Consider the following 20,156-nt stretch of genomic DNA (forward strand, 5'->3'; position numbering starts at 1 on the left):
AGTTAGTATTTTCTGTCACAGTGGTGCACTGAATTCTCCTGTCGTACCCAGAGCCTCCGCTGCATCTAATCTGGCAGTTGACAGACGCTACGCGTGTATGTGTGATTTTATATTTTACATATAAACGCCGGCTGTACATCTTGTGACCCCCGCATGTGTGCAAGCATGTGTCTGAATTTTTACCATATTTGGCACATGAAATGGTATCTGAGCGCCCGGCATCTGCAATTTGATGATTTTGGTGGAAGGAATAAAGCAGCGGTGAGGTCATTTAAAAGTGTAAAGAAATGGAATATCACATGATGGAAGATTGAAGCGGTGAGGGGAGTAAATGGATTTCAGTGACAGTTTAGACGCGTGGGGGTAGGGTTAAGTAAAACAATGGGATTATATGCAAGTTATAAGCACTCAACATATTGAGTAAAATATTCGCTGAAAGAACACGATTCAAGCATTTAGGGTAACTGAACACTTGTTTGCATTTCCACAATGCATTGTCTCACCATTTCTCTAAAACAAGGCATGCATTTTAATCTTTCCACAAGAGGTCACAGCATCTCAAAACACGAAGAGTATACAGTACATTCTTGGGAGAGGATGAAACCAAATAACAGCAGGAAGAGGAGATAAAGAAAGCATTATAGATTAATAAAAATATGACTTTTAAGATTAAAATAAATACAGGGATGTTAGTTTTTTCTTTACGGATGGCTTGAGAAATCTGCCGCAGCTCAGCCAACTTCAACAGTGTTGGTATGAGTCAGTCACCCTGAGCAATAGGTCAACCCAAAAACAGCGCTAGACGACAGCGGGAACCTTCAGAAACACCCACGGACACAAACAGTCCGAGAACAATGTCAGGTTTTGATAAGGACGTCTCCTTAATGCTCGCCGGTGCTTCTGCGCTGATGCCCTGTACTACATAATGCATAAAGTACATCTTCTTAATGTACCAAGCACATTTGAATGATCTTGAAAATGGCCGTAGACACGTGTACATACATACTAACTAACCCGGCGAATGCACATATCGGCTATGCGGTACGCACACGGCGAGACACCAGAGTCTGTGCATGCAGAGATGTGAACATACATGGCTCCACGGGTTTTAATTATTCATACATGGAATTAAATCAATGAAAAATGCAGAGTGCTGCTGTACTACATGTAGCAGACAAATGTCTCTGTCTCATCCAATGGTTCAGAATGAATGAGTGGCATGCTTGTGGAGTTCACCGCGCAGTTTTTGTCTCTGTTCAATGGGCAAACGGAGGCAATAATTGAATTGTTGCAAACTATTATTTCGCAGCGGCATCGGTTCACTCTCACCTCGCCGCTGCCAAAACGTGTCAGCCACTGAACTCCTACTCAGCGAGCGGTGTTTTTAGCACCAGTTTGTTAATGATAAAGCCCAATAAACGTTACACCTTACTGTACAAACGCCGTGCCAATAATAAGCGAGCTCTGCCGCTCTTTAAACCTTGACTAAAGAACCGCGGAAACAGCCGTTCAATATTTGGGGGGAAAAGCGAGAGGGCTGATGACTTGTCATTTTTACAAGCACCGTTACCTCTTTCAACGCCGTTGCGTTGTCGCTTCGAGTTAAATCGAGAACACCTCAAGCATTTATGACCACTTTAAATGTTGTTTTTTGCCTTCAACTGTCAGAGAGACTAACGCAAATGGACAGCTCTGCTAGCAACTTAGCCAATGAACTGTTATTGTTGGAGACTCCTTTGACTCTAAATAGTCGGCCATCTGGGTGGTGAAGCTTGAATATGCAGTAATTTGACCTCCTGCTGACAGTACACTGGAAGATATAAAGATGAAAAAAAAAATCTATGTGTCTCTGTAATCTTCTTGCCATCTCCGCTGAGATGAAGAATCTAGGACATTTACTATGAACTGTGGGTGACACGGCCATAGCCTCCCCTTTCACAGTGGTAACATACACTATGTTCAGCACAGAATATTGCCGAGACGCCAGAACAATGACTGGTGATCTCCGTGCTGTTGTGGTTGCTTTAGCGGCTCTGCTAATCTGCTGCTTTATTGTACAGCTGCATCGATATCAGCAGCAGAGTAAATGCATCCAACAGTTGGACGCACGAGCCACAATGCGAACACATGCACTATCCTCTGTGGCGTGCACACACACACACGGACACACAAATGCCCAGTACAGAGCACACTGAAAGGCCAGGCAGTACAGCATGCCCCAGTACTGTGTGCCAGCCTAATCTAGTCAGGCCTTTTATCCCATCTCCTCCCTCCACTTCCACTTAAATCAACACTTCACTGAGAGCTACAAAGCTAGTTTGCACCCTCGACACACACGCGTTCTCGCGCACATTACTTCTCCTCCTTCGTTGTTAGTCTCTGTTTATCTCTCGCTTTGGCACTCCTTGCAGAAACACACATCTTGCACACACACACACACACAAACACAGAGGCAGTCACGCACCGGAACATACATATAGCACACTCTCTCCCGGCTATGAAAAAGACTGGTAGTCTCTGAGGAGATCCAGCAGTGTGAATGAACAAAGGCTAAACAGTCTGTGCCCAGTCAACTGAGCTGGCCAATGCCCAGGCTGAGAGTTGGTACGCTTGTAAATAATCATCTGCTGAGCAAAAGTATGACTGGACTGTATGCTGGCTGCCACTGGAAAGTTCAGGAAGTGCAGCTTTAACCCTGTTTTAACGTAACTGTGTCTCTTCTTCACGAATGTCAAGCTGAAATGTCACAAACATACAAACTGCCTTTCTAACACTCACAAACGAGTATAAACTGCTTACTTTCAAGTGCCATTAGTGACTATTCACTTTTGACGCACTCCCCACAATCAGCCACGGCCTGTGTTTGGAGTGCCTTTGCATGCATGCCACCCCCACACACACGCAAACGCACGCACACAGTTACGTCGGTCGCTCTGATAAAAAGCACGGGAGAGCCAAAAAGTAATTTGACTGGGGTCCAACAAATAGAGTGTTTCCACAGGATAATCCCTGGCAGCGACTGCAGGGGTTCCATGCATGTGTGTGCAAGTGCACCAGAACCCTGGAGAGAGGGTGTCTGAATATGTGTGTGTTTGTACTTGTGCAATTATGTGTGTGTATGTGTGTGTGTGTGTGTGTGTGTGTGTGTGTGTGTGTGTGTGTGTGTGGGATCAAGCTGAGCAGGGAGGGTTTTATTCAGGATTTCATTAGCAGGGAATAGGAGATGTTTGGCCTGGCCATCCACCTCTGGCTCAGGGACAAGAGTGTGTCTGTAACCCAGCTAAACAGTCTGCAAGGGCAAACGCCGTGGCAGTTTTATGGAGTTTAACTGTGTTTCTTTATATATATATTCTTCTCAGACTGACAAAGAACGCGTGCAGAGGTCGAGCCCCGGAGTTTGTTCACACTTGGAGCCGTCCCACTGTGATTCTGGAGACACAAAATGTTTCCTGTGTAATTGCAAGCCCTCTAATTTGACTTGGATTTAAACAGTATCAGTGATTAGTAGCCGGTAAGAAGAGACAAGATAACTTCCCAGGAATTAATCTTTTCTGGAGAAACCCGAGGCACCTTGAGAGATCTAAGAACTGCGATTGTTCTGCAGTAGGGACCCGCAAAAGAGTTAATACTTTCTCCAACAGTCATATGAGCTACAGTAAGATCTGAAAGTATCTCCGGATCTCTCGAAATAGTATATTGATATTCAATGCCAAGGACACAGATCTGAGACTTTTTAAATATTTTTTTATACCAGTTTGCACATCTTCAAGTTGTTCTACTAGAAATAGGATTATTGGAGGGCAGAACTAATCGCTGTATGTACTTGAATTCTGCAGAAGGGGAAGATTTCATTATTTGTTGAGTAGCTTGAGGTACCGTATATTTAGTGCTCATTCCTGGTTGATGAAGGCTTTTGCACAATATACATTTCGCACTTTGTTGAAAACTTGTGCTCGCAGTGTGACAGATTTCCTTCAATGCACACGTTGCTCGCAAGCAAGCCAGTGCTCGCTCAGCAAACACAAATACGCGTATTCAAACACAATACACTGACGCACACCTAAAATCCTAGTGGCGTGCAGTTATTTGACCCAGAAAAGCCTTGTGAGAAATCTCTGTAAATACCAAGATCCCTTTTTGTGGGGTATAACCTTGATGTGTGCTTCAAGGTTATAGACATGAGTGGGTAACGTCACACTTACGTACAGTATATCCCCCGCACCAATTCCATATACATTCCCTTTCTGACTGTGTAACACTGTGAAGGCACGCGTTCTTTTTTTGAAAAGATATGAGGTGGGCAAAAGTTTTACAGTCTGATGCAGTTGACGTCGGAAACTTTGAAGAAACTGGTCATTCTGCCAAAAGGTTATCCGTCACACAGGCGTTCGCTGAAATGTCAGACTCTCTTTACACCGTCTATAGCCAGGTTTCCATATAACTGTTAAAAAAAAAAAAAAATGTGATGGAAACTTTTGCACAAAAAGATAACCCACAGAGGAAATTTAAATTAAGCACAATTCCCACAACTAGGCTGTGTAGTGTCTTCAGAAGGTGGTGGTATATGTCATGTCATTGGAACCAAAAACAAAATCACAAAAAAAGACGATGGAGAAGAAGAAGCAAAACTAGTCGACTCGAGGGATGAAAAATTGAGAGAAGGCTGTAGGATTCATTTCAACTTTCCCAACTTTCAGCTAATATGGCCATGTCTCATACTGTCCAAAGACAAAGACAAAGAAAGAAAGAAATGTAATGATTCTCGTCGCAGTCATAAGACATGTCAGGCACTATACACACTGTTCTTCTTCTTTTTCTCCAGAAACTGAAATAGCTTATCAGTCATGTGAATTAAATGTTTGCTTTGACATTGGAAAATAGTTTCCATCTCCTGTTAAGCATATTAAGCTCTCAAGTGAGTGTAAAACCGTTTTCGCAGTGATGTTTTCTTTAATTTTGCCTTTTCCACTGACCTTTTTCTAATGCAATACTTCAAAATGTGTAACGCTTCAAAAGCGGCTTTGCGTACGATAAAACCTCATGGCACTTCTCTCTCCATAAATAGCCGGTTTATTTCATCCTGCAAATTGTGTTAAAAGGCATTCTGCAAAATGTAAAGATACTGAAAAGGTATTTAAGCGTGGAATTTTCCAAATGACACGTCTGACCTGCACTGCCTTGAGACAAGAATAGACCAGGAGACACACAAAGAACAGCGAGAGCAAAAAGAGAAGCGAGTCGGAGACACGAAGACGCTGCAGCTAAGTAGGGTAAGGAACAACATATGGGGAAAATCCCCCAGGCCTTTCTTTTCAATTATCTCTCTGGTCCCCGGTGCAGGGATCACTCACCCACCGACGCTCAAACCGCCACACCCCGCCCCGTCACTCTCCCATCAGGGAGTTCACACAATGAATGAAAAAAGAAAAAAAAAGAGAGACTTGGAAACTAAGGACATCACACACGTCATTTTGTGCACATAATGATTAGGTGTTGAAATATACTACTACTTTTAGTATTTACAAGTAAGGAAATACTAAAAGTATTTAGATCTTCAGTATAATGCTCTAACTAAAGCATTGACCATTACACTGAAGATCTAAAGGTCCCTGGTTCAATCCCTTCTACATTGAAAAAAAGTGTGGTCTGCACATTGTGTATGCTCCAAGTGCAATTTATTTATTTTAAACAGGCAACGTTTCGATCCTATGGGATCTTCATCAGACCCTTCTACATCCATGGCTTAAGAGCCCTTGAGCAAGGCACCTGACCCCAAATACTGCACCCAGTCACCTTGCATGGCTACTAACTACTCCCTGTGTGTGTGCAAATAGATGGGTTAAATGCAGAGAACACATTGCTTGCACGTTGCCATGTATACATGGCTAACATTCCCATCTAACAATATGAAATAGCAGATTTCGAAATGCATACGGTCAGTCATGCCATCTAACAGTATGCAGGTGTAGATGTAATTAATATAGAAACTGTCTACCCGTGTGTAAGGCCCTTTTGGCCCATTTCCCATTCTTCCATTCTGTAAGCATTAACATGCACACAAGAAACAAGAAACCCAACACATCAATGAACAAAATTTATTTAGCAAAGTTGAGGCTCTAAGGCTCTACGTATTAGTCATGAAAATGAAACGTATTTAATCAGTCTTATATAGGATGAGCTTCTGGATCCAGTATAAAGGGACTCAACACACTATATCATTCTATATGGATGGCGTCTGTATAGTCTTTTAAAACCCTCCTAGTTCTGGCTGATAGACGCTCACTGGGTCAGAAGTACACAGTAAATCAATTACTACTATCTTCAACAATGCATTTAAATACCATCTTTCCAGGCATTTTTCATGAATTGGGATTAAGTTGTTTTAATATCCTCTATTTAACGTATATTTGAAGATGACTGTCCATAAAGAAGATAAGATTTGTAAAAAAAAAAAAAGCCTGAACACAACCATCTCCTATCTCCAGAAACTAGATCAGCCTCATGGCCGGGGGCCATACCCTCTACACTGAGTTACACACATACACGCACACACTTAAAATAGCCAACAGCTAGAGGTTGTGCTCTTTGTCTCTCCCTTTTCATCCCACCAATAAAGTCTTTGTCAGGCACTTAGCACGGCGCCCTAAAAGGCAGCGCGCTGATGGCCAGAGCTGTACATCTCAAAGAGTTGTGATATCAGCGCGAGCCTTGGACATTTTTAAGCCCTCCGTGTTTCAGTTGCCAATTCCTCAAAGTAAATTTAGCTTTAAAAGCGATTTGCCCAAAACATCTGTGCACTAACTGGTATTATGTCTGCTGCCAGACAACATTCTCCGAGGAAGTCTTGGGGACTACTGGAGCCCTCAGCAATTTCCGTAACTGTTTGAGGTAGAGGGCTCTGACAGGAGCTTTTAAGAGGCAGAGAATCCATTAGACAGGGGTCGCTACAAAGTGGCCAACTATTAAAAATGCAGCAGCACCATTATTCCCTGACCCAGCCTACAACTTCTGTCTCCTTCACTGCATTGCTCTTTATTTCCCTTTGGATCGCTATTTCTTTTTTTTCCCTCTCTTTTGAATTCTTTTTGCCACAGCCATCTGTTCTCTTTTTGATATGTCTCACTCTACTCTTCTTCACATCCCTCTATCCTCCTTTTCTCCCCCTCCCTCTTGCACATATTTTTCTATTACAAAACTGGCAGGGTTGAGCCTCGCTGTGCATGCACTGACCCGCTGAAGCTTTTTTCACTCTTATTCAGCATAGTGAGGCAGTGGTCAGTGTCCGCTACTGTACGAGGACAAGAATAGAACAGCCCACGGAGAATAATAAATGGACATATATGGGTGGATAGGAGAGTCCCTTTTAAGCAGTAAAAACTACCCGGGCCCAGCAAACTGAACAGATGGTAGGAGAGAGGGAGAGAGAGAGAGAGGGAGCCCAGAACACAGTGGGAGAGAGGCAGGGAAAGAGAGAAAGATAGTAAAGCAAGAAGAAGCATTAGAAGAAGGCAACATAAGGCCATCCTCTCTACTCTACGCTGGCATATGACGCTGTCGAGATCAGAGCTGGGATCCAAACAGAATAGCTGGGTCTTTAAACAACATGCAGATAGTAATATTGTTGGTTGTAAAACTACAAGTCACGCGGGCAGGCAGATGTGTGAGGAGAAACAGGGCCCGAGCAGAACGCACGCAGGGCCATAAACTCTATACCCTCGGTTTACTTTGCACACTAAACACACAATTTTCAGGGCCGGTACGTGCGTGAGATGTGTGCTGCATAATTTACGGCCACGTTTCGGCTAAGGGGAAGTACTTTGTTTGACAAAAGGAAGAGCAGAAGCTTGGAAGGAGGCAGGGAATGAAGGAAGGCGGCAATCTGAAACGGAAGATCGGCAAATGAGTTGATCAGTTTATTTGGTGTCTTTTCTTTATATTTACACATGCGTATATTCATACTGTGCGTGCGTGTGTCCCTCATCCTCCCGCCCTCGTGATGTTCACTCATCACAGACAAGCCGACCACTGACCACATTTATCTAGCGGATAATAGAGAGTAATTGAATGTGAACGGCTCGTTTTTGAAGGGGATGGAATATTCTATTTAGATGTCCAGGCGTGTCCGCATGTGTCATTACTTTGATATCAGCTGAATGCTGTTTCTCATTAGCCTAATTAAAGCTCCTTGTGTGCCGCTGAGCATATTAGCACACTGATCTGCAGTGAAGTAATGATCGGCTGGTTGATAATGCGACTTTTTTTTTTTTTCTTTTTCTCTGTTAGCCCCTCTTATCTTGCCCTGAGCGATTATTATCAAACATTCACGGCCTCAGTCAACCACCGTCAGCTAAAAAAAAACAAAAAAAACATGAATAGCGCCTCTGTGCATGCGTGCACGGATGAAAGCTCCCACAAAAGGCATGAAATCAAATAGAGCAAAAAATGTTTAAGATCAAACAAAGGCATAAAGACAAAGCGATCACAATCAACACTGCGCGCTTGCATACTGTTTGGTGATCGGTTGGAGTTTTGCAGGAAATTTGGATTTCAGAGTGTGCGCACTGGCATTTAGTGCTGATCTATGGTTCACGTACGAGTGTCCTGTTTCAGAACATCTACTGTAAATGCTGAGAAGAAGCACTGCGGCAGCCAGACACCCCCAAAGGAGAACACACGCTCTGGAGATATACAAAGACCTACTGCGTCAGGTAAACTGCCTGGCTATATTATCATAAGCCTATTAATAGTTGGTCATATCAGTTTGTAGGTTCTCACTGCAAACATATTGTTCCAGAGAGCTATTTCAAGAAGGCTTAGACTATTCTCTATAACCAGGCTCAGCTTGCTTGATGTTTTGAGGAATGGAGTGCAGTCGCTATGTTCACACGAGCCCAAAGGAACCGACCTGGCGGGAAAACACTTACGGCTTGGGAACAACGACCTAGGTGTGAAAGCAGACGTAGATGAAAGTTTTATAATGCTGAGAAACTTCTGGGTTGGAAAGAGCAAACTTGCCTTGAAACCAATAGTCGATCTATATCATGAATGCCATCTTATGAATGGAAGATTTTGTAGTTGTGGCTGTGTGTGATGGCACATCCCAACACAAGAATGGGGAAAGACTCAAAACTCAATAACAGGCTTCAAAATGTAGTTTTTTGCTTTCATCTGATCCTGTTTGGAATTTTCTAATTTTGGAAAACCCTACCAGTCAATAATTAATTATGACCTACCCAACATATACCAACTGGAACCATCTCACAGGGGCAATTTAGAACATCGTAAATGTGCTTAAGAATGACAGATTTGAGCTTGGTTACCCCCCCTCCCTCTGGTTAAATTTTTACAAATCACACAGAGAACGCAAGGATGCAGCTGCGCTTGAGCATTAACCCTCCCACTGATCCCCTCATACCCTCTCATAGCAATGATTAAGGGCCACTTGGCTCGTATACGAGGGCCTGCTGCCCCTTCCCAGCGCCTGCTAATGTGCATTAACCGTACCTATAGCCCATTATGGAGGAAGAGCAAGAACAAATCTCTGTTTAACAGCCACGCACTTACACACCCTCCGTCATCTGGCAAAGCATTGTTGGTTTAAGCTAGTCATTTCATAACTGCCTTTGTGGGAAGGCGGTGCCCGAGCGTGAGGAAGGGTGTCGGTTTAAACGCTGGCGTTGTAAGGCGGCGGAGGCGGCGCACATACACGCGCATGATTGATTTCCACACAGGGAGAACCTCAACCTGGTGGAATCAAGATTAATAAGAGGCCGATCAGATCAGTAAGCAAAAGGAGAGAGGGGTGTGAAATGTGAGAAAGCGCTGAAGAGGCATCACACAATGAACACAGCTAGTTTAGTCTTTGTCTGCTTCGGTCCGTTGTGCACAAAAAAGGAGCCTGAAACCACCTGCACACCTGTATTTATTCACACATGCACACAAATACCCCTCATATTTGAAGTCATGAGCAAAGGAGGCAGATCAAACACTAGGTTGTTGTCAAGGTCCTTATAGATGTATAACTCAGCTTTTCTACGGGTCCTTAGACACACACAGACTCACACGGAACAGTTCCTTTGGGGCCTGGAGAGCTTTAATGACAGCAAGCTGCAGTGAAAAGAGGTCAGGCTGGGAGGTGGGGTGGGGGGTGGGGGGGTCAGTGTTCAAAGGCCACACACACACAGAAACATACACATTACCTCATGCAGGATACACGCCTGTACTTAACCACATGACAGCGAGTAAATGTATTCACTTCACGCACGCACGCGAATTAGCGGACAACGATGCAAGCTCACTTCCAGCCACGGATGCAAGGCTGACCCACGGACGCAGGTTTTAACAGTGCGTGGACGCATAAATGCGAACGCGCACGGCGGCGCAGAGGGTACACAGGGGAAGGTAGGATCCAATTTGGTTTGACCTTGACAGCAGAGAGAGGGAGCGAGGCTTGGTGGGAGGGAGGGATGGATGGGGTATAAGAAATGAAGTGATGGTCCAGGATAGATGCCTGTTGCAGATACTTGAGAGGAATCAGATGACCTTGAACTGATGGAGATAAATCACAGAACATGGGACGGCGGTGTGACATGGCGACATCTGTACACATAAAACTGCGTGACAGACACGCCGCGAATGCTGAAGTTAATCTAACCTGCACGTGCATGCGGCATAATGTCCTGCGCAATAAACCTGCAAATCACACAGTGAGTTTTACTGGCTGCTCCTAGACATGCGTGCCGAAATACTGCGCCGCTGTTCAAGTTCATCATGAACCTGAGCATCACTTGATAAAAAACAAATAGAAATAAAAAGAAAAACGAGGAATTAATTGTTTTTCATTTCACAAACAGAAATCTCTTTTGCCAAGAGATAATCAGCATCTACATCCTTGGAGTTTCTTTCATTTACAAAACAACACGGTTCGTATTATCCAGTAGCAGACGCGCATTTACTCTTCCAGATTAGCAAACAGAAAGGCGTGCTCGTCGCCGGAGACGCTGTTTATTAGGAGCAAATCGCAGATGTGCATTAACAAACAGTTCCCAGCTTCTGTTTGTTCGTCCCGAGCGCATTTCTTAAAAACATCAGACAGCTCCCAGATGTGCATGCGCGCAGCTCAGAGATCAGCAGATAAGTGGGTGATGTCGACAAGCCGCAGACACAATCTGCGCGCGCCGTCGTCTGCGAATGCGCCCCGGAGTTAATTGAGAAATTGCATTTCAGTTTCTAAACTGAAGTCGAAGAGCCGCTACGTTCGCTGTGTGCAAGTGAATGAATGTTGTGCTTGACTGAGCCGAATCAGTGTTATCAGGTTTAACGTGTGGACAACAACAAAATTATTAAACTCAAAACTTCAATTACGACCTAACAAATAGAGACTGATACTTCGGCTAATCAAGGCATGTTTCCCTTGATCAGCATCAACGGCATTAGATTTTAATTCGTTGTCAATTGCACTCCACCAACTTTCATCTGTGCAATAATTGTTGTAAACAGACATTATCCACTACTTGCAGCGGTGAGGCATGTGATATAAAAAGAGTTAACAAGCAGTGAAAATGCCTTCAATGTGGAACCATTTTAAATCAGAAAATGAAAGCAGTCTAGCGTCCACTCGTAATCTCTGTGTTTTGCGAAGCAGCAGCAACAGCACTGCTTTCAAGATGACAAATTGGATATTTGTCTGCTCTTTTTTTGTCGACGATTTTGTAATTATGAGAGGGAAGCGGTTTGTTTTGTTCAAAATAAATGAAAAATATTCACCTGTTTTAGGTGACTGAGTGGTTTTATTTATTGTAGTGGACTTCTCTTGAAGCTTATTACTGAATAAATGTATTTGTTTTTTTTTTAAAAAACTACATTAGTTGTGTACTGCCGGTTCAACCACTTGTATCTAGATCCGCACATATCTGTGGTGCTACTGTCCTGCAAAAGCTCCGCGCTGTAAACATATTTTTAACAGTCGAGCAATAATTTCCTTACCTGCTCTTCCCACACTGCGTGTCCACTCAATAGCATGATCTCTCTATTCTCATTTCATCCCACTCCTACACTTTCTTTCTTTGCCTCTTTCTCCCTCTCTCTCTCTTTCTCGCCTGCTGACATGTACACATTCACTAAATATTGCAGCAAAACCCGCCTCGCGTTTACTACCGCTCAAAAGAAACACAGATGAATCACGGCAGACGAAGACGGGAATGGCGGCTGATACGATGCCGGAGCAATCGATCAGGCCTTCGCAATCCATTTTCTGTCTTGGTGGCAGAAGAATCAGAGCGTGTGCCGGTGTGTGCATCTGTGAAATGAATTTATCAAGACAGCTTTTGCATGCGTTCGACGTGCGTTCCACGCGAGAATTGGACTAAAACTTGGAGAAAGGAAGGAAAAAAAAAAAAAAAAAAACTCTAGGCAATCGGAGAGGAATATCTGGTTCCATCAATCTTTTCTGCGACACGAAACCACGGCCGAGTAGTATGTTATGGGAGCATGGGCTTGGGGATGGCCTGTGAGGGGAGGGGTGACTGAGCGGGAGAGGGACAAAATAGGAGAGAAAACAAGGGCTGAGGGAAGGATGGGCCTCCTGCCCTGAACTTGAACTTGGAGCTGGTGGGGTCAGAGAGGGGAGGACGGGGTCAAACGCTCGGAGCGGATGGAAGAAGAAAAATCCAGCTGAGTGACATCAATATCCCCACTGTTGAGAAACAGATGGGGGGGACAAGGGACACGACGCTATTTAGCTGGCTGTCTTGTGAGAAAATTCCAGCATCTATCTTGGTGCCTTTCAAACTGTTTTTGTAGTGTTGGTGAGACATCTTCGGATATGCTACAATCAGACTCTTTTGTTTAGATATAAGTGCAAAGATATAGATAAGAAACACGACTTCATTAAAGTGAGAATTAATGAAAAATAATTAAATCTGCAAAACAGAATTTAGTCTTGTTCTGGCACAGACTGGAAGGGAGAGTTAAGAGAGAGAGAGAAGGTATAAAGTTCATTAAAAGAATAAGACGACTGGAGTTGCATGAAGAAACACTAATATGCACTTGCAACACAACAATAAATGCATTCCCTTTGCGGTAGGTGGATGAAATAGGTCAACCTTGCTGACCGTCTTACCTTGGTCTGGAGATAGTGGGGGTAGTAGTAGGTGTAGTGGGGGTACATTGGCTGCTGCTCCAAACGTTTTCCCATGTAGCTGGAATCCAAATGAAGGTCCTGGACGCTGGAGATAGAAGCTCACAGGTGGGGTACGATCACGTCGAGGGGGCTTGCCTGGATCCCTGGATCAGACGGCTGTTTCCGAGAGTGAAGGATTCAGAGAGAGTGCTCTCCCTCTCGCTGGTGAAAGGTGATGAACGTACGGAGGAAGGGGACAGATAGCACTTGGAATTTCAGTCTGTCTACTTGTCTGGGAGCTCACAGGGACGCTCTCAGTCCCATTCTTCCCGCGGGTCTGGATAGAGAGACTCCGGAGTGGCAGCAGGAAGAGGCTGGGGGAGAAGGAGGTGGAGGGTGAGGAAAGGATGATATGAAAGGATAGCAGGAGGCAATAAAGGAAACAATGGAGGGGATTGAAGAGGAGGACTGAGAGAAGGTAAAAGGAGAGGGAAGAAGAAGAGGATGAGGGATGAATGGTTGGGTTTCGGTTGCCGGTTCCTTGCGCTCTCCGCTCTAAAAAAAAAAATTAGACTCCCTCTTCTTCTATGTTGCCCTGAACATGCCCCTCAATTTGCTTTCCAGCGTCTGTCTCTCTCTCTCGTCTCTCTCTTGGTCTTTCTCTCTTCCTGTGTATCCGTTTCCCTGTCTCGTTCTTCCTCCCCCTCTCTCTTACACCAGACGAGACCCTGATCCCACTGGGAGCTCGGCTGTATCCTGGAGAACACACGCTGTCCTCTGCTCTATCCTCAAAAGACAGTGAAATCAGCGATGAACTCACACATGGATGTGGAGCTTGGGAGAGAAGAGGGGCAGGAGGAGGAGGAGGGGGAGGAGGAGGAGGAAGAGGAGGAGGAGGAGGAGGAGGAGGAGAGAGGGTGGTCTGGAGCTGAAGCTGTGACTGCCTTTTTTCTCACTCACTCTCACTCCCTCCCTCTTTTGTTAAGCTCCGGGGATAGATAGGTAGATATCGCTGGAGCCCGGCGTGGAGGATGAGCAGAAAGAAAGAGCCTCGGTGAAAACTCCTCTCGCTGAGGAAGAAGCAGTTAGCCTTATCCAGACGTGCACTCACACAGAGGAAAATCCCTTCTGATCCACAAGGTGCCCCCTCCAACTCTCTTCTCTTTTCTTCTCTTCCCCTCTGCGATCCCTCTCTTTTCTTCTCAAGCTCTCTCCCTGACGGCTTGCTTCCCACTGCGCCTGGCAGCCGTCACTGTGTGTGTGTGTGTGTGTGTGTGTGTGTGTGTGTGTGGTGCTGGTGGTGCTGGTGGCAGCGGCGGCAGCAGCAGTGGCGGCGGCGGCGGCGGTGGTGGTGGCGGCGGCGGCGTGTGCGTGTGGTATGTGTGTGACTGTGCATGTAACTGAGAGGGGAGAGTGTTTGTGCGGCTGTTGGCGTCTGCTCCACTCTGCGTGCTGAGGCATAGAGGGGCTCGGCTTCAGCGCAGCTACGCTCCTCCCTCGCTCCCTCTCTTCCTCTCGCTGCCTGTGTCTCTCTCCCTCTGTGTTTATCGTGCAACTATAGAACAGTGGGAGTGGTTGGTCCTGCCCTCCTTCAAGCCCTTGTGTGTGTGTGAGAGTGTGTGTGTGTGTGTGTGTTTGCACTAAATAGAATCTGAGAGAGACAGAGATGGGCTGTTCTGCTGGGAAAGCGGAGGCGGGAGGAAGTATGAAGAATAAGAGCTGGGGTAAAGGGTGAGAAGGGGATACATGAGGAATATAATTTGGAAACAGAGAGGCCCCCCTACTGGCACCCTATAAATGCAGTGTTTTATTATGATTTAAAGCCATTCTCTGTCACACAAGACGTAAAAATCTGCTGACATAACCAGCAAACGCGTATAAACACATGCAAGCTCTGAGAGGAGCTTCAAAGCGCATGCCTCGCATCACACAGCGATGCGCTCCTCACACAGACCCAGTGAAGGGCCCAACATCTATGTAGTTCAGTGGCTGTGTGGCACAGTGACCCACTGACACAGTGCTGCCTGTTATGTGATGTAACCAGGTTTAAGTAGTGCTCTTACATAAGCACAGTGAGCCATGCATGAAAAGACTGCTCTGCCCTCTGACTACAGCCGCCGCGTGTGTCTGTGTGTGTGCGTGGAAGAGACAAGAGTTGGCAGACAATACGGGTTCACCGCAGTGGAAAAAAGGGGCACGAGAACAGAATGCAAACACAAAAACCTCCTCCAAAGATAAGGGCTTCATTTCTTGCGGGCAATTAAACTGCTTTAGAGCCCGTGATGCAAAAACACGCCGCCCGCCTTTGTCCCGTTGTGCGCCCGCCTGAGAGGTTTTTGTCACGCTGCCCACGTGTCTGTCTGTATCTTTTAGAGCATTCTTCAGTCAGTTTACACAATCATGAGATGTTTGGCTCGTATACTACCAACAAAACATCTTCCAAAGTCACGCATGCAGCAGAAAGGAGCGGTAAAATGAAAAAGGGCGACTAATTGTTTCATCAACGCATCTCTAATTTCCCTAAAACGTATTTGACTATGGACAATTCTTTTAATTTGATCACTCACGGAAAAAAAATATCAAACATGTCTGATCTATTAGGATTAGGACATGCCAGAAAAGATATGAAGCAGCAATGAAACCCTCTCGTAATTTTCTTGTAATGTTTGCATAAATACCCCGAGGGATGAGCATAACTGCTCCTCCAGATTTGAGAAGTGGGTAAACACTGTGTACACTGCTGATGATTACAGTGTTTATACTGTAACTACGTGGTTTCAGACTACAGTGGTGTCACCGTACTAGCGTCTTAATTGCGTTTTCAGCTAGTCAAACAATTTGTACTTAAATCTCGTCGTACCTCGGCACTGGGGTGTGAAGGCATCTCTGAGTCACAACCTATAACAGAGCACAGCTGTAACATCATGCCTGGAGGCGAGCCTGGACGTGTATTTACATTTGCATCTGCATTGCCTCGTTAACCGCGGGACAAATTAAGCTTATTTATTCCACATACTCAAACAAGATTGCACATGGTGCATGCTGTAATTTTAATGCAATTTGGGTATTTAAGTATGCATTAAAACTTGATCTTTGTAATTGTATTTTCGCGTAAATGTTGATAACAGTTCATTAATGCCATCTAAAAAAAAAAAAAAAAACAGAACAGAATGGTTTGAGATTACTGATAACAGGATAGCACAATTATCATTAACAAGAGCGGAAGACATTCTCAGTGACCCCAAAAGAGTGCAGGAAGAAAGTTAGTCATCAGGTAAATAGAGGCTCAGCTTACACTGAACACGGTGGACTTGAAAGGAGAGTCGAGAAGTGACTCAGGCAACTATACAGCTGTAGTAGTCAGATTGAAGCCATCAGCTGGCAAGTAGTTCAGATAAGTACCAACACATAGCATCAAATATGCTCTTAAGCTTGAAGTGACGCAGGTTCCTGCCTCCGTGCACACACACAAACACACACTCATCAAATGAAAGGCTGCTCCTAATTAGAGATCAGAGGCATTATTACAAGAACAAGTACAAAACAGCTCTGGCAGCTAAAAGAAAGTAAACAGAGATAAGATGCCATGTAGTTTCACTGCCATGATGGCAGCTCTGTCAGGCTGTGTTTAGATGCAGAGCAGCTTTAGGCAGAAATGCCAACATGACCATAATTAACATGCCATTTAGCAGGTGTAATGATTACAGTCATATATGTTAACCATCTTAGTTTGTCCTTCTAGTGCAGTTGTATTTGCTAATTAGGATTAGAAGCATATTCTGATCTGACAAACATCACTAAAACTGAAGGAAAATGAATGGCTGCACCAGATTGCATGGCAATCCTTCCTACTGTCAAAATACTTACTTCTTACTATTTCACTCAAGTGTTAGAGGGGGAAAAAAAAAAAATCAATCCTCCTAGACAGAAATTCCTTTTACAAAATGTCATGGTCATCCATTTAGTGGTTACAGTCTGAAACAAAGTGGAGGCCAGGCCAAATGACCATTGGACTTCCTTGTATAATACACTGAAAATGCCACACCTGTCCAAAGATAACATAGAAACTACTTGCAAAACCACTTCATGAAATTATGTTAAAGGTCCAGGCCGTGGGGTTTAGTGGCATCTAGTGGTGAAGTTGGAGATTGCAACCAAATTCCCCAAAAACTCACCCGACACAGGAAAATCTGTGTAAGAAAATTCAGTGGGAATTTTGACACTTTGAATTTGAGTAAGAACAGATACATTTTTACTAAAAGCAAAATAAAAGAGAGCTCTGATGGAGCTCGGGAATTAACTAAAGAAAAGTTGGCTACACAGATCGACGTCCACTGGATCCTGTGACGAAGTTGAAGTTACCAAAATGTAGAAAATACCCGAGAAAGCCTGTTTTGCCTGTTTTTTCATTTTCACCATGAGATTTTCCAAGCAATTTCCCCTGCAGATCAATTAAGTATGTCTAAGATTTGTTTAAGCAGCATGAGAGCGTGACATAGAGCTCAAAGCAAGTGATTCGTGCAAAAAGCATGAGAGTTGGCTATCTTAACTTCAACATAAAAAAGGGGAAGGTCCTCCTGAGGGCAAATGTAAAAACATGCACTTGCCCCCTTTGTAGGCGTGAAGTGCTTGTTCTTAATTCACAAGAACAAAAGGATTCACTGGTGAACAGTGATCAGTTACAACATTTAAACTACTGACAATGAATAACATTGAGAGGTTGTTTACAAAGCAATGTTGAAAACCTTTGGTCCTGGCATTCACATGGATGCTACTTGGACACGTGTCACCCACCTAAGTGTCTGGCGGCAGCCATCCCCAGCAGGACAATGTGGCCTGGCACACCACACAAGAGCGAAAAGAATAAAGGAAAAAGAAAAATAACCCAAGATGTTGACCCGGCCTCCAAATTCTCCACAGATGATTGAGCATCTGTGGGATGCACTGGAACAAGCCTGATCCACGGAGGCCTTTCACTTTAACCGAGAGGACCAAAAGGCTGCCACTACCAACATCCTGGTGCCAGACACCACAGGACAACCCAGTGACTCAAAACTGATTTTTGGAGGCACAAGGGAGACCTATGCAATTTTACACAGGTAATTTGAATGTCGCGTCCTATTGGCGTGTTCATGAATAGCATTTTCCATTATTTTCTGATTGCTACCTTTTAATTGTACACACAATTTTGTGACAAAACCAAGTCCAACAACTCTTCTAAGTGGCAGAGGAGTTGCTGCATGAGACAAAGTTGCAGTAATTCCAGCCTGAACTTTACAGTGAAACGTGCAGGCAAGTTGCGGGAGTGCTGCAAGCAAAACAGGCTTTATTGATTATGTTGCACTTTAAGTTAAGGAGAGCGCATTCATGGATCTTTGCAGTCGTGGGGGTTATACGCGCGCAGAGCTAAGTCGCTTGATGGAGGAAGATTATGCATTCACTCAGCGACACCATGTGTGGAATGCCAAACAACGAGGGATGCAGGGAGTTGTGAGATGTGTGTGTGTGTGTGTGTGTGTGTGTACTATATATGAGCAGCCAAAGTTTTCATGAAATCTTAAGGCTCTGCTGACACTGCAGTTCGGGAAAACAAAGAGGGAGGATTGATTCTTCCAACTGCGCAGTACAGTCCTATTATGAGAGGCACAATCTTTACATCTCACTCCATACGCCGCTATAATAAAGCTTCCTAATTACCCTGTCTAGTGACAGGACAGAAGTAATGACGGTGGTAAATACACACTGGTTAATTGCCTGAATTTTAATATCAAACAGACTTCTATTGTGTCTTAAGCACAATCTAATTGCCCGCTAGTCTCTAAAGCCTGGACGTGCATTTTTGCTGCATCTGCATTTCTTCCCGAAAAGGACCCTTTTCTAAAGAAGGAGGAATTTTCTGAGGACCAGTGTTTGACAAATACCAGACAAAAACTGACAGCTGGAGCAAAATATCAAAGTGTTTTCAGTGACACTGTGTGTTCTTAAAGCTCCCAGTCATCAAAGCCGTTTTCGGATGGAGCAGGAAAGGCCATACTGCGTCTCGGGGATGTGTTCCTCTCATCACTGACCACCAGATGTATAACAAACGCTGAGCCAGGGAAAAAAAAAAAAGAAGAGTGAAAGCCTCACATCTTAGCTCAGATACAGCTGGGAAAACAGAAGGGGTCATGATGACGATGGTCCTCTTCTACAGAAGCTGCCCTGCTCAATCTTTTAGGGAAAGCACTAGGCAGGACATCATCACACACACATGCACACTGTGGTATTTGCACACAGCAGATTTGCAGCAGTAAATGGGCTATTACATCCAATTGCCACACACAGCATGAGAGAATATGTCTCTTTGTGCGTCTCCCGAGATACAAACACAGCGACTGGCACTGCAGAGGAGGCAAAATAAACAGTTTGAGCTTTTTTTCAATCCAGAAAACAGAAAGAAGAATTTAGATTTGAACAAACTAAGCAAACAGAAGGAGCAATTTATGGTTAAGAATGTGTTAACATCTACATCACGCCCAAGCTACATACTTTGCCATATACGTGCATGGTCAGTGTTCCTGAATCTGTACTGTTGTAACTCAAGTAATAGAGCTTGTTGGCCCCTAACTGTAAGGTAGGTGGATTAATACCAGACTCCCCTTGTCCTCATGTCAAAGTGTGCTTGAGCCTCAAATTGCTCCCATTGTGCTCTATTTTAAGGTGCTTTCACACCTGTATTTTGGTTTGATTTAGGCAGTTATATGATACAATATGTTCCAGTTAATCTCGAGTTGGTTCAATGGAGCAACTGAGACAATGTTCTGGCGCGCCCTCAAAATTACATCCTCGCAAACAGTTTAGCGATCGGTCATAACTTTTCTGGAAATCGGGAAATAATCAAATTGAAAATGGAGCATCAGCAGCGAGTGTGGGCACTGACATTTACTGCTGTTCCATGCTTCATGTACCAGTGTTCTTCTGTATATGAACAACATGTCAAATTTGATCAAGCATCTAGGCTATGTGTGGAAAACAGCGTTTTTAGTGTATATGCTGA

The 20,156-nt window shown here is 44.3% G+C and overlaps 1 protein-coding gene across 1 annotated transcript in view; it reads right to left on the reverse strand.

Annotated features, from left to right (window-relative positions):
• LOC311497373 (RNA-binding motif, single-stranded-interacting protein 3-like) overlaps positions 1 to 13,266 on the reverse strand; it is a 109,610-nt gene extending 96,344 nt beyond the window's left edge. The window contains exon 1 of the mRNA XM_084557653.1: positions 13,121 to 13,266. Within this exon, the coding sequence (XP_084413779.1) occupies positions 13,121 to 13,195 (75 nt within the window). The 5' untranslated portion in view covers positions 13,196 to 13,266. The remainder of the gene's footprint in view (positions 1 to 13,120) is intronic.
• Between the last annotated feature and the right edge of the window lie 6,890 nt (positions 13,267 to 20,156).

Source organism: Chelon labrosus (assembly GCF_963514085.1).
Source record: "Chelon labrosus genome assembly, chromosome: 12".
In the NCBI taxonomy this organism is placed as follows: Eukaryota; Metazoa; Chordata; class Actinopteri; order Mugiliformes; family Mugilidae; genus Chelon; species Chelon labrosus.